At 40.7% G+C, this 15,073-nt stretch overlaps 1 protein-coding gene across 1 annotated transcript in view; it reads left to right on the top strand.

The window, feature by feature from the left end:
- The window catches only part of polrmt (polymerase (RNA) mitochondrial (DNA directed)), a 42,544-nt gene extending 27,737 nt beyond the window's left edge, over positions 1-14,807 (top strand). Inside the window, exons 16-21 of the mRNA XM_080032414.1 lie at positions 3,972-4,024; positions 7,904-8,002; positions 8,471-8,543; positions 10,298-10,389; positions 12,550-12,623; positions 14,564-14,807. Coding sequence (XP_079888540.1) covers positions 3,972-4,024; positions 7,904-8,002; positions 8,471-8,543; positions 10,298-10,389; positions 12,550-12,623; positions 14,564-14,613 — 441 coding nt within the window. The 3' untranslated portion in view covers positions 14,614-14,807. The remainder of the gene's footprint in view (positions 1-3,971; positions 4,025-7,903; positions 8,003-8,470; positions 8,544-10,297; positions 10,390-12,549; positions 12,624-14,563) is intronic.
- The last annotated feature ends 266 nt before the right edge of the window (positions 14,808-15,073 follow it).

The following is a 15,073-nucleotide window of genomic DNA, read 5'->3' as shown; positions in this document are numbered from 1 at the left end:
GAAACAGTATCTTAATACGCTTGAGAAAATGAGAATCAAAGTAATTTTCATTCTTCATACTATTTTTATACCGTTCCGTTTTTTAGCCACACTAGCATCTAGTGGCTCAAGTGATTGAAGTGCTGTGCTGTCTGCTGGTTGGTTTCCCACTTTGGGGATACATATTCGGATCGTAAAACCGATATTCATGGTCTCCAGGAGATGAGTAATACTGAACCCTTGACCCTTTTAAGGAGATTGCCTTAATAATCATTGGAAAGATTGCAATGGCATTTGGTGCAGATATCCATATTACTCAGAAATTACATCCTACTGACATTAAAGGTACCCCTTACTTTTCCAATAGTGCTACCAGCAAGTCAAAACTGATTCAACATCTACTTGATGGATTGACAGTTCATTTAATGTAACGAAATATGGTGTGCTGATGTAAGTGTTTCTGAAATGTCTCAAAAGCTATTGCATTGATTACCATGACATTCCTTAGGTTTATGTAAAGGTTTGGTTTATGCACTATTTCTAATTAAAAAGTCTCCTTTTAAAATGGAAAAGAGAATGGTTTAATTGATAAGATCGCACATACAGGCAATGAGGAGCTGATCTGTAGGCACAGAATAATCGAACGACTATAATGACACGTGACAGCGCCCATGACTTTACTGAGGTATGGAGACATTTCCATTCCAATTAAAACTCATCTGAAGTTAATATCTCCAACAAATGTGTATTAAGTGCACACACTCACATTCATTCAAAACGTAAATACATGTATGTTAATGGACCAATTTCAAAAAGTATCTGCTGACTCTGTTCGAAATGTACAGTATAGGTCCCGATGCTCCAATTCTATTCTCAGCGCAGGTGTCAACGCTGACTTGACAACAACTCCATTACCATTGACATAGCACAGTCTAATTCTGCTCTAGGGTTTTAATGGTGTGGAATCACCTGCACACATAATATTGCACACCTCCTCCTAAAGAACCCTGAAAGCACCCCAGAGAACACCCTACATGAAATGTCTGCTTTCCAGCTTTCCAGGAGGTCATCACTCAGATAGAGCATGGCCCTCAATGGGGATCCTTTCTTAATTGCGATAGGGGGGCGTACTTCAAAGGGCCTGTGTGTACTCAGTGTATTTTTCTTTGCAGAAAAGCGAGCCAGATCAAATAAAAGCGCTGTATGTTAGCAACAAACACATGGTTATTAAAGGCTCCTAAGGGTGTTAGAATGGCGGTGGTCAACTGTGCTCAGGGGAGTTTAATATCTCATCAAACCATTTTGGACAATTCGGCAGAGTTTACAATCAGTGTCACTGGCAGTATAAAGCAAACCAAAAACTGATATGAGTTGATCCATATGTTTTAACATCACTTATCCTACCCCATGCAAACACAGGATATGTAAACACCGCATAGAAATGCTCAGGTCTTACCTCCCGATGTGGTGGTATGATTTATTTTTTATTTTATTTTATTTTTTGCTTATTTGTGATACAAAGTTTTTCTAAGCAGTCTCTAACAATAATCATATTTAAGGATTCCGTACAATAAAAGGACTTTGATGTGTTTTCAGAGTGCAGATTCATCAAAGTGTTTGTAGCGCATAAAATATAATTCAATTGAAAAAGCAAAACATTTCAGAGTAAAAGCTGCTTTTCTGCAGTGAGAAAAGAAAACGTAGTCAAGAAAAAGAGAGAGCATGGACATGGAGAGAGCCAGATTCATTAGTGTAGGCTGAATGCAAGGTAAACACACTAATGCATAGTGCTCACATTGTCGAGAGGGGATGGCTGCCTGTTGCCACTTGTAATCTCTTTCCTGATAATAGCCCGTTTTTCTCACCCGGGCATGGTTCCAAGAGTCAAGGGAAAAACTGCCTTGCCACAGATGCCTTGGCACAGCCGACTAGATAGACACTCACAGCTCAGGAGATTAGAGGACTAATCTTCCCCTGCACTAGGAACTAAAGGCTTAGGTGCTGGTTCTTAGAGAGCGTGTAAAAAATGATGGAATTACGAAAGCAGCCGAGGTCAAAAAGAGATATTTGGCACAAGTAACAGTACTGTGAACTTGTTATCCAAAGAACATCCCTGGGATTGTGTAATTGATATGGTATTGTTAAGTATTTTTGTGTTCACAGTCACACCTCCCTCTTTTTGAGGCTTTCTTCAATGAATGAAACCTAATCTAAGTAATTGGTCATTGTGTGGTGTATTCTTGGTACTACAGCAAAACAATCTTTTAATGAGATGCCCCTGCTGGGCGAGTCCTGTTTTTGGTTTCCCCTCTTTCTATATTTTTTTTTAATGTCTTTTCTCTAACAATGAACTGACTTAACCACTTGCCCTTTCCATGTGTGGTTGCAAAACAGTAGATGTGCATATAGAGACCTTATGTGAAAAGGGGATCCAGTATGTGCAGAATAAGTTGAAACCGGTGATGCCACACAGACCTGCTTCACTGTCCCATGAAATAGTATCTTTACTTTCTTTAATTGCTTTTGAAACAAGGCGTCAGGTGGGATATAACACAGCAAGCAATCATTTTTGACTATGACCCAACGGAATCGGTTAGGAAGAAACAGAAGGAGAGTTGGGATGAAAAACGTGACAAGTAACAGTTCTCGCTAAGTCCGTATTTCAAGGAATCTGTACACAAACCGTTCAAGGTTGATAAAGGTGTGGCGAGGTCACTGTAAAGTGCTCACACACACACTTCTGTCTGATCCTAAAGCTTCTGTTACTCAGCAGACTGCTTACCCTGGAACAATTCACAGTACTTTACTTGTTAAGCACTTTTGCCACCCGAAAGCAGTACATTGCAGCTCACTGCAGTCTGTCTTAGCCAAGATCCACTGGGACTTGCAATACTAAAAATAGGCGCACATTGGATGCTTAAAAAAAACTGTATTGAGTTGTTGTGAATAAGTAGAGACGGGGGTGAAAAAATCCTGAAATGGTTAAAGGTGCATCGAGGAACTTTCAGTTTGTGTTCATTCTTGTACCCCCTTTGGACAAAAGCAGTAGTGTTTCTCTACTACACCTGCTGTAGTTCATGGGTGAGCATACCCATGACAAAGGCATTTAGAAAAACTATATCAAAATAGCATTATTTGCGCTGGTGGAGACCACCAGTGCAAAGAATGCTATTTTGCTGTTACATGTCATTTATGATCATCAGAGGGAAAATGTAATTGTTTCATAAATACTTAAAAGTTCCTCGTAGCACATTTTTAAATAACATTTAATAAGTTAATTAGTTGTGATAAAAATTATCAAATCAGTTACTTCCAATTAGCGACGCAGAGTTGACCCTTTAAACCACAGTGACGGCCTTTTGCTCTGAGTCTCAGTGCTACCCGGCTTCATGATGCCACATTGTCCTTGACCTAGATAAGCAGCTGGATTGATGGATACATGGATGGATGAAAGAGTATTTACAATTCTGCTTCCATAGTGGTATATCAATCATGTCTTCATAGTAAATGAATTCACTCTGCCCAGGTTTCTTATCAGGCAGAACGGGATTTGATAATAATAGGTCAACTATATGAAAAATATGAATGTAATTAAAAATAGATTTAACTGTGGTTTGATCCCTTTTAATTTATTTTTAAATGTCTAATAGGTGAAGTGAACTGACTAATGTTAGCTATGGCTTTGTTACATTGCTTTTTAAGGTCAAATAATTAATAAACTAAGAAAATTACTTTAATAATGTTAATAAATAAGGAAAAATAATTGTTAGTTGCAGCCTTAATATTTGCAATATGTCTCCCTGTTACAACACTTGGTTAAGCTGCATTATGCCTATGGATTAATATACAGAAACCTTTTTTATTGACTAAATAACTAAATATGTTAATAATATGCCTTGAATTAACTCTTTGGTTCCCAGACTTATCAGTGTGCCCGGACTTGAGAATATTAACCTCTCTCATTTCTTTTGTTTTTTTGTTTGCCCTTCCAGCTGAAGAGTTCCATGCAACATATCAACCTCCAGATCAGCCATGACAGCAAAGAGTAAGTTTGTTTCCACTCTCATTCTAATTATATGGTATTATTAACATCTAATTGTCTCGTAGCATTCTTTTTTTCTTTTCTTTTTTTTGCTCCAATGATTTTGCTGTGACAGATTTTTAATTTGTTTAGCTTCAGACCACTTGACAACTCTCTGCTTAGTTTTAGATGTAAATGAAAGTGCATCTCTCACGAGGCAATTAGCTCAAGACCTTGAGCTGTGCAAAAGGCTCTGTCTACATTGGGTATTTTCACTAATTGCCTGCTCAAACGCAGACATAACTTTGTTTTTTTTTCACAAAGTGGAAAGAACTTTGAAAGCAACTTCAACTTTTCGGATGGAAGAGGTTGAGCGGCATCTCTTTCAACCATAAATTAGTGAGAGATCAGAGTTAGTCCAAACTCCTTTTAGTCCAGAAGCTTTCATTAATAATTGCTAAACCTAATATAATGAAACATCTTATTACTGTCAAAATGCACTCATTAACCCAGAAGAAACAGGGATTATATGATGAAAAATAGATTTGACAGTGTCAGGATATGAGTCGCAGCAGAGTCAAATAGTCACACGTATATTCTTAATTAGTCTTTTGTAATGAAATGTATGTGTAGCGTGTATGACTCAACCTGGGGGGATTACAATGGGCTAATATACAGTACAGGCCTAAAGTTTGGACACACCTTTTCATTCAATGCGTTTTCTTTATTTTCACGACTATTTACGTTGTAGATTCTCACTGAAGGCATCAAAACTTTGAAGGGACATATGGAATTATGTACTTAACAAAAAAGTGTGAAATGACTCTTAAATAGGTCTTATATTTTAGATTCCTCAAAGTAGGCACCCTTTGCTTTTTTGACAGCGCTACAAACCCTTGGTGCTCTCTCAATGAACTTCATTAGGGAGTCACCTGAAATGGTTTAGCAAAGAATTCCACATGTGTTCATTCAAAGTTTTGATGCCTTCAGTGAGAATCTACATTGTAACTAGTCATAAAAATAAAGGAAACGCATTGAGCGTGTCCAAACTTTTGGCCTGTACTGTATGTCAGATCAACTGTAAAAAACACAAGTACATAGCCAGTACACATATTATCAATTTCAGCTGTCCTGCAGGATTTCAACTATGTAGCGGTAAATATGCAGTTGTTTTATCCCAGTGAAGATATGCATACAATACAACATCCTTTCATTGCCAATAGGTTGATCACAGGAGATGTATTTATGTGAATGATACTCTTGTTATTACACTGCACCAGTGTTAATTTCGTAGACTAAGACTATGACGAAAAATATTCGTCTACGAACCTTTTTCACGGACGTAAACTAAATAAAAACTAAATAAAAAGGCAGATGTGATGACGAAGACTGAGACTAATTTAACTGACACTATAGTCTACGAATAGGAACTAGACTAAACTGTTAGGGCGGGACGAATGGAGAAGAGATCCAATCAGAACTACTCTTTTTGTGGGACAAGTTGGGAAGAAATCCAATCAGTGCAAAGCAGCGAATTCAACCCTGTGTCGGTGAAAATCGACGGGAGACCGCGCAGGTGTGAGCGGGTGGAGTGAGCCGCTGTGCTGAAAAACTCTGCGGTATGATGGACAAAAATGATAGTCAGGGATATCCTGCCCGTTAACGATGTCTAGGGGAACGGCTAAGTTCCGCGATCTGTTTGTAGTAGGCTTTGTCTCGAGTTTGAATACACAGAGCCATGTGAAACTGCCGCCTCCGTCCGTTAGTTTCTGTTTTTAAGTTACAATCAACTCCGACGCATGGACAGCGTTCAATTAAAACCTTTAATTGTATTATCTAAAAGGCTTTGATGCAAAAGAAGTCCGAACACACACAGCGGCAGCAGTGTTGCTTAAAGGAAGGCGCAGTTGCTCAAATTTATCTGCACCTCAACTGCGTGCTGCTGCTGCGGCCCAGGGGCGGCCTTAACGATCTCGGGGCCCGTTTCAAGACCTAGTGTGGGGCCCCCCACTTTTTTAAAATATTACATTTCTTTTATTTTATTTTATAAATAATGCTTGTGCATGCTCCCCGCAAAAAGAAAAAAGATTGTGGAATCCAGTTGGTTCATAGACAGATCATGAGATAATGGACCCCCGGGCACAGGCTCTTAAAGCCCCCCCCCCCCCCTATCCAGTCAGGTACACTGATTTTATGTGAGATTATTACTAATGAAATATAATGTTTTGTATTACAACCATTAAATCTGTGTCTGTATTGCACATTCAAACCTTAATACCATTCAATGAAGAATGAAAAACACAAATGGTGTGATATTCAAAAGACTAAGACTAAATCAGAATTTGCTGCCAAAATTAACACTGCACTGCACTCCCGACACTTGTTATTTAGTGAGTGGCAGTCCACCTTAGTACATGATATTTCACCTTTTGCGGTATACAAAAAGAAAAAAATATATCTTTTTAGTTGGAGAGAACAGAGGATTGGGGAGAAAGGGCAAAAAAGAGACAGAATGAGAGACAGCGGTCCAGAGTGGTGGGAAGACAGAGTTAACGTGCTGGAGACAGATTGACAAGACTCACAGCCATCCTCATCAGTGTGACATCTACAGTACATCACGTGTCCAGCGAAAAACCAGCCACGGCAAAAGGAAGGGATGGAGGAAGTTAAGGGCCGAAAGGGTGGAGAGAGAGAGGGAAGGATTTTAAAGGATGCTTCGACTCCAAATTATAATTTTCTGTCAGAGAGAACATCTGTGTTTTTTCGCAGGCCGAAATTCTGAGCTAAACGTGACACAATCGCCTTGGCTGATTTTCCTCTGTCGATACACACACACACACACGCAAACGGGAGCACGCACACACGATGGTGCTTGCTGTGATTAAAGATCCTCAAAGCGCTCATCCTGCGTCTAAATGTGTAAATGGGGGCGACTGACAGGGCAGTGACAGCCTTCGAGCCCTTCGCTTTTCTTCCTTTTTTTCTCTCTGTCCCTCTCGTCTTAAGAGGAGCGCTGATTATCCAGACCTCTAAAAAATAAAAAATAAACATGACATGCTAAGCCCTGTGCCACATTTTAGTTTCTCTTGATGTGATATGAAGCGAACCATCGGGTCTATTGGGGGAACAGTTAGACTTTAGAGAGCTGTGGTTGCTAACCCTTGGAGTACTGACCGTGCCCCTCTTACCGTCTGTCAGGCCTATGGGATTTTAAGGTGACATGTTCTGTTTTTTCATGTGCGAGTGTAGGTGTGAGACAGGGGGAGAAGAGGAAGTCACTCTTGTTTTCGGTGTAGATAGATGACTACGGTTCCAGGAATCTTGTTTTTTTTGGTTCAGTTCAAGATGGAAACAGCAGAATTCTGAGAAAAGTCAACATTTCCAAGCCAAAACAAACAGAAGGAAAATGATATTCACTGTGTGTGTGTGTGTGTGTGTGTGTGTGTGTGTGTGTGTGTGTGTGTGTGTGTGTGTGCGCCTGTGTTTAGCTTTGGATTTGGCCCTAGCTCTCTTCACTCTCCCTCCTTTCCCATTAGAAGAGGTTCTGGTCTGTGTCAGCCCAGAGAATTGGAATGGCACAGCCTCAGGGTAATGGGTGCATAGTGGGGAGGGGGGGGTAAACATTGGCAGAATGCTTTTTTAACTGCTCCTTCATCAGTAGGGAGCAGAATTGCATTTATATTGCCCTATACTATTTGTTTGACATACGTCTATATACGTATTCAATGAGTTAGGATAGGATTGGTAACCCTTGAATCATCACAATGAAGCTACTTTAGGCTTGAGAGAGCACTTGGCTGAAACACCTCATTTTATATTAGAAAGCATAGGCCCCATTACAGAAAGTGCACAAAGGTTATTTATAATGTATACTCTCTGTCCTTTTTTTTTGTCCATTCTCAGGAGACCTGACACAGTCAAACAGAAGAACGCCTTCCCTCCAAACTTCATCCACTCTCTGGACTCCACACACATGATGCTGACTGCTCTGCACTGCTATAGGTATCACTTGCTCACTGTGTTTACAGTCTGGATGTCTTGAACAAATAAGATAAAAAACAGAGATAAATTCCTTGTCTCTCTTGCCTTTGCGGAGTCATTTTTCTAGAGGCATTCTGTAAGATGCCTCTGACATAACCCCTCCATGAATGCATGGCCGCAGATGGCTTTGGGAATGTAGCCTCTCATTTTGAATGAAATTCTCACCTCAGATAAGCATTGCAATGAAATGCCTTGTGTGATATAAGCCCATTTTGCAGAATTGGCCCCCTTGACATGGGCGATATTAATTCATATTGGATACTCACACTTGCTTTTTAATTAAGGCCCACCATGGTTATTGCAGTTATTGTCGCTGTAATACACCTTCTGTGAAAGTTTCTAATGCCATTCTCTTTTTTTTCATCCTCTGATTTCAATCCCTGCTTGTGGACTCTCTTCATCAATTTCTCTCCTACGCTCTCCTCTCAGCGCCGGCCTCACATTCGTATCAGTGCACGACTGTTTCTGGACCCATGCCCTCACAGTGGACACCATGAACAAGGTATCAGATTACCGTTTTCGACCTTCTCTTACTCACAACCTGTCCAGATTTTTCCACCATTCTTTTCAAACCATCTAGTCGTGTTCCATCTGTGTTAAAGGTGGAGTCAACAATTCTGGAGAATGCTTGTTGTCAAAATCAGTGAATACGCCTCACTATTTGCTACCTGTCCATTCTGTGTGAACTGAAAAAAAGCTGGTGTTAAAGCTCCCATATTATACACTTTTCGGTACTATTATACACCATATTATATGGTCTTAGTGGTCCCTAATACGTTTTTCTTTAATTGTTTGCTGAAAAAAACTTTCAGATAATTTATTGTACTATGCTGATGTTCAGCTAATCTCACAATGGCCTATTTTTTAAAAAGAGCTGCAGCTCCCCTCGTAAATATACAATCTTTGAGCTGCCCCCGCCCCCTGTCCGGAAGCGAAGCCAGATACGCCTCGCCCTCTGTCTGTCAGGGCCGTGGACCAATAAGAAATAGGGGTGTGGGCTGCACAGTGGAAGCTTCTGGCTTTCCAGTTTGTGAGGTCAGAAAAGGGGAAAATTCTGACTGGAGTATATTGGGGGGGAGGGGTGGGGGGACCTTTAATACACCGCCTAGGCTCTGTAAAGGGGTATGCAGTTCCCTCTCAGAACATTGTTTCTCTCGATGTGTGAGTGTACTGCTTCCTCATTACACAGGTAATTTAACACAGTGGCAGAGGAAGGGTATTAATTATGTTAGTCAACTGATCCTGCCTTAAGAGTTACAGGGGCCTGGAGCCCATCCAAGCATGCATTAGGTGAGGGCAATCCAAATGACTTTATTATGATATAGGTGCACACGTGGCAGTATAAAACCAACCTGTAGAGTAGATGGAGTCATACTGTGTGTTTATGAGTCTTAAAGGAGTAGTGCAGAGGTTTATACATTTCTATTATCAGTGCTTTTGTGATCAGTTTGACTTTTGTGATCAGTGTTTAGAGTTACAGTGTGAGTGACAGCTGGTGGCAGACTGGTGTCTTTAGATGTGAAATGCTTCATATCCTTGAGAAAAGAAAACTTCAGATATTTATGGAGCAACGAGGAGGCTGTAACCTTTTTCAAATGAAAACATGAACTAAACGTACATTTTGAGATTGCCGCTTGTTGAATAACACCATCTTGCTGCGCCCTCTTCTTCTGCAATCGTTTAATGGCACCTGACTGAACAATGAGCCCCGCCAACTGTTTATCTCGATGCACCAAACTCGTGATATTCACGTTACTGTAGTGGATGGAACCACTCAGATATTCAGATATTCTTTTCGTAGATTTTCTGAAAATTCAGTTCACACTTAATAAGTCATTCCTCTGTTGCAAGACGTTTTCTATCCCGAGCTGAGCACACGTCCTAGGAAACCCATACTTATGATTCTGAAAACCTGTAGCCAGCACAGGAAATAATAGCGCTTCTCTTCCCCGGGTGACACTGTTAATCAAATCCACTGTGTTAATCAAATCCACACCATAATCTCCATTTTACTTAGCTCTCTCCATCCACATGTGACAAAGCAAATGTTCATAGTAAAATTCAAGGCAGAGTTTGTTGAAGCCATTTGTTTGATTTGGTGATCGACGGATGTTGGTTCTCTCTCTCTTTTTTGCTGTCCTCTTCATTCCTTTCCATCCTTTTACCCGGTCAACTTGCAGGAATGTCTGGGGGTGGTTTGTCCAGTGTAACTCAATGTACTCTCTCCCCTCTCACCCTCTCCCTCCCTCTGGTCAGGTCTGTCGGGAGCAGTTTGTGGCCCTGCACAGCCAGCCCATCCTCCAAGAGCTGTCCACCTTCCTGCTACAGAAGTACTTTGCAGTTCTCCCGTGAGTCCATTCAACGCACGTGGTCCATCTACATTTTAGCAAAAAAATATTACGCAATATTTACAAAGTCATTTTGTAACACTAAAGTCAGTATTTTTGGTCCGACATTGACGCACGTTCAAAAATATGTGTATGCGTGTGTGTGTGTGTGTGTGTGTGTGTGTGTCGTTTCCAACCATACAGGATCAAGATACGAAAAAAATGCAGACAAAAAAATGCTGACTCAGTGTGCAATAGGGGTGGGGGAAAAAATTGATTCTCCGATTAATCTGTTTTTTTTTTGTTTTTTTTTGTAAATACTAATACTTCCTGCGCCATTGCGCATGCACACCACACATGTGCGAGTTGTTTCCAACATGGCTTCAAAGGGGCTGAGAGCAGCAAACCCATAACCTGCACCGGCTTTATCTCTGTTTACGTTTTTGTATCAGAGCTGAATTCCAAGCCATACTTTTTGTACAATGTGTTGAAATGACATAGAAAATAATAGATAATAGAATATAAATCCTATAGAAACATGATTTACGAGATTAGAAATAAAATAAAACTGAATCGGTTTAGTTTTTACATACTTCCATATTGTGTTGAAATGCAAGCTGCATTGATTAATGCACTGTTCATAGAAAGTCATATTTGTGACAAGAAAAGCTTTTCTCTTAATACAATATTAGAGAAGGTAATTCATCTGTTGATTGTCTTTAATGATCATCACAAAAGTAGGAAGTGATTAGCAAACTCCGAGTAGCAAACTCAGATGTGTGTATATAAATATATTTTTGAAAATCACACATGGGTATGTTCATAAAACATTTTTTGCATAGAGATGCATTCAAAATCGATTTTGAATCGAATCGTTGACCTCTGAATCTGAATCGTATCGAATCGTGAGGTGCCAAGAGATTCCCACCCCTAGTGTGCAAGAGCCTTTAGTATCCCACATCATGCCTGTTTAGACCATAAAGTCTAGGGTTCAGACCAACAACCATTATGTCAATCAGTCTCTTTCTCTGCCTATGTTTACGCTGCGTGATCATGCTGGACCTTTATGGTGTATATATAGACAAAAGCCGCCCGGCCTTCATACACTAAACAAGCAACTCTGACACGCAAATACATTCCAAATGGAAAGTACACACCGATAAGAGGTTATGAGCTTGTAAAAATGATATGAGCGTGCCAGGGTTTTGCCTGTGACATTAGAAACAGAATGATGTTGCCTCTCTCTGGCCTCAGGCTGGGTTCTACTCATCATCTGACTGTGTTTTATCTCGACGTCATTGTAAATGAGGGTCACCCCTCAATTGGTCTCTCGAGGATGAATAAAAGTTAAATGAAAATGAAAATGAAATGTTTTCCCTCTCTTTGGGATAATTGGACACCTTCTCTATAGCCCTTTCTCCACAGCTGCTGTCGTCCTCTTTGTCTTCCTCCCGCTCACAAAGACACATTACTGTCCCCTAAGCCTCGCAAACACATTATTCATTCTTGTAGGCCCCCGGAGAGAAAGGCTTGTGGATATAGAAAGACTTCTTGGATTCCTATAATTGACTGAATAGATTTTTTTAATCATCCCTAGTAACAGTGACAGAATGTGTCAAATATAACAATCATTTAACACACCCCCCCACCCCCCCTCCCCCCAAAATGTAAAATATTTGATAATTAGACACTTGCAATGTGTTTATTAACACTGAACACGAATACACATGCAACATTTTGTTTTTGCTCAAATTTCTCACAAGCTAAAATCAAATAGCTTTACGTTGTAGGAGGAGAAGTGCTCACTAACACAGATTTAAACAAATTATGTTTAAATCTTTTAATATCTGTTGACATTTAATACAGGCATTCATGGTCCCTGGAGGATGAATCCAACAGACTGTGGTGATCCCCAATATTTTCCTCTCATGCCACGACACAATGTTGACATGTTTTGTACTCACTGTGTTGTGCCACCTGTAGCACATCCCATTAGAAATACTAACTGCGTACAAATTCAAAGGCAATGATCAGCTGGTCTGGCAGTTTGGTCTGAGAAAACGTGACATAAGGTGTGAACACCAAGCCTTTGACATAGTGCTTCCAGAGACACACATACATCTGATTCTTAGAGTAACTCACTTCTTCTTACAGTTTCTTATTGTTGACCTTTTGTGGCAGGAGTGACGCCAAGAACAAGAAGTACCAGGACTACAGGAGGCTAATGCAGCTGCTGGCCAAAGTGCCACCGACAGGTCAGTTTGTACCCATCTGTCTCGCTAACATCTCACCAAGGCTCCGGTATTGTTTTTAGGCAGCCAACATAGAGAGTACTGTTTTTACCTTATGCATTGAGGAGGACTTGTAGGTCCTAAAGCACTGTTTGCTGCACTATTCTGTATTTTATATATACTCTCCCATTGTCTATCGTTATTCAACACTTGTGATTCTGCCTGCTGATCTAAACAGGAAAAACCCATTGAGTTTTGCTGAAATTACATTTTAAGCTTATGTCATGTGTTCAGTCCGCCTGCAGTCCAGATTCCCCGTTTTCCCTTGACTACGCTGTGAATGTCTATTGTTGTCCAGAGTGGAGCTACAGAGGTAGTGTCTCTCAGTCAGGTGAACGGAGGCTTTGCTGTTATGTAAGCCATCAATCCATCAAGCCCTTTGTACACCTACTGTCTGTTTGGCACCAACAGATGGGTTGTATAAATTGATTACTGTTAATTGTGTCCCTCTTCTGTATAATCAGCTTATGTGGCTTAGACCAGGCAAGTGGGCACCTGAGGTGTGTGTGTGTCTGTGTGGCTGTGTGTGTGTGTGTCTCTGTATGAGTGTGTGTTTGTGTGTACGCGCGTGTGCGTTTGCGTCACTGAGTGCCCACAGTATTCAATTCGTATTCATTCAGTGAGACCCAATGAATATGGAGTCAAATCCGTTTTAATCTTTACAATGAAACATCCTGAATGTATTATGTATAAAGGTCAATGTGGTTGCCTGTGATCAGGTGCCTTGATGACCACAGGGTCGCGGTGAAAGACAGGCTAGGCACTAGGCAGCACACTAAATAACTGAAGTGCCATTATTGTGCAAAGACAAATCTTTTGATAGCCAGTGTGACTTTGTGACGATATACAGTTAGCTGTCTGTTGGGATGGTTTCATTTTAAAGTGCCTTCACTTTGGTACATGGTGCAGTACATTTTATCATCATTGTAACACTCTGTTACCGTGATAACATAATATTCTTACACAATAAACAGTCAAAATGAAAATACAAGATATAAAGTTAACTCAACTAATATATACACCATATGGTGGAGAAGATGGAAATGTGGAGCTTCTTGCTGTGAGGATTAGCATATAATGAGTAAAAGCTGTTTTAGGACATAGTTTATTGCAATGCCCAACCCAACCCAAGTCCCAACAATTGTGTGTGTTGCTTAGTTAGTATATTAGTCAACATCATTCTAGCTACAGTACATTTTTGCATTCTTAAACCTTTTATGGCCTTTCCTCAATAATTCACGCTGGCTCTCCTGCTGGTGTACACAGCTGTCAGGGAGGCAAAGAGCACACAAGGCAAAAGCTCATCCACATCTAAAATTAGTGTTCACAGGGTGTATTAAAGTCCAAAGAGAATGTACTGGCGCCCAGTAAAACTTACAAAGTAGTATCTAATTTATATATTTAAGTTTCTTAGTTCGACCTACTTAAAAAAAAATAACATTTCCTCTAACTCTGTCCTTCAACTGGACAGGATACATCTGAACAATCTGAACAAACTACACCCTATCTATAGTGCACTTTCCTTAATTGATCATCAGCCACATTAAGAATATATAAATGATTAATTACTTTGCAAACAGTTGAAGTTATTATACAAGAAAGTGTAAGTGAAAGAAAATGGAAGCTAATGCCACGGAAATAAGGCTGCAATAGATGTTGCTGGTCTCTGTGCCATTATTTGCATTATTGAGGATTCCTCATTCCTTTTTATTTATTTTGTTGCTGAAAGTATGCTGGCTGGTTTGTGCCAAATGCATCGCAGTGTTAGCGTTACCTAACTTGTACACTAGCACATGATAATTCACAGTTCTGTTCCGCACGTGTAATTGACTTTGTGTAACTAACCACCGTACCTTCCACGGACCCAAACCTGCTCTGACACTTTTGCCTCTCGCCCCCTCCAGGTGATTTTGATCTCCAGCGAGTGAAAGAATCCACTTACTTCTTCAGCTGAGCGGCTCGTTATGGGGCCAGCCAGCCGAGGGGAGATGAGTGGAATTGACAAGAGTGCAGCGGGAAGGCTGCGGGCCCCCGCCGGTCCACACTGGCTTTGTCTCCCTCAGACATCAGAACATTGATCCAGCAGCCGCGCCCTGCCTGCCTGCCTGCCTGCTCCTGGAAGCTACTGCAGGCACACAGTCAACCCGCCTGATTAACTGACTAGTGGGCTGATGGAAGGAGGGTTGGTGTGTGGGGGTGGGATACTCATCCAGGCGCAAAGATGAGGGAATCAGCACCAGATTGTAATGCTTAGACTTCAATCAGTGAAAAGTACCTCTTCTAGTGGGTGCTCCGACCATATTCAGGTATATATGTGTATGTGTGTGCAAATGTGTGTGTGTGTGTGTGTGTGTGTTTGTGTCTGAGTCATTTGGGTGAAGTCACATGGGAACTGTCTGTTTTTCTTCATCACT

The sequence above is a fragment of the Ammodytes marinus genome, assembly GCF_949987685.1.
Source record: "Ammodytes marinus genome assembly, chromosome: 8".
NCBI lineage: Eukaryota > Metazoa > Chordata > Actinopteri > Uranoscopiformes > Ammodytidae > Ammodytes > Ammodytes marinus.
The sequence above is the reverse complement of the archived record's forward strand: the minus strand, read 5'-3'. Positions and strand labels throughout refer to the sequence as shown.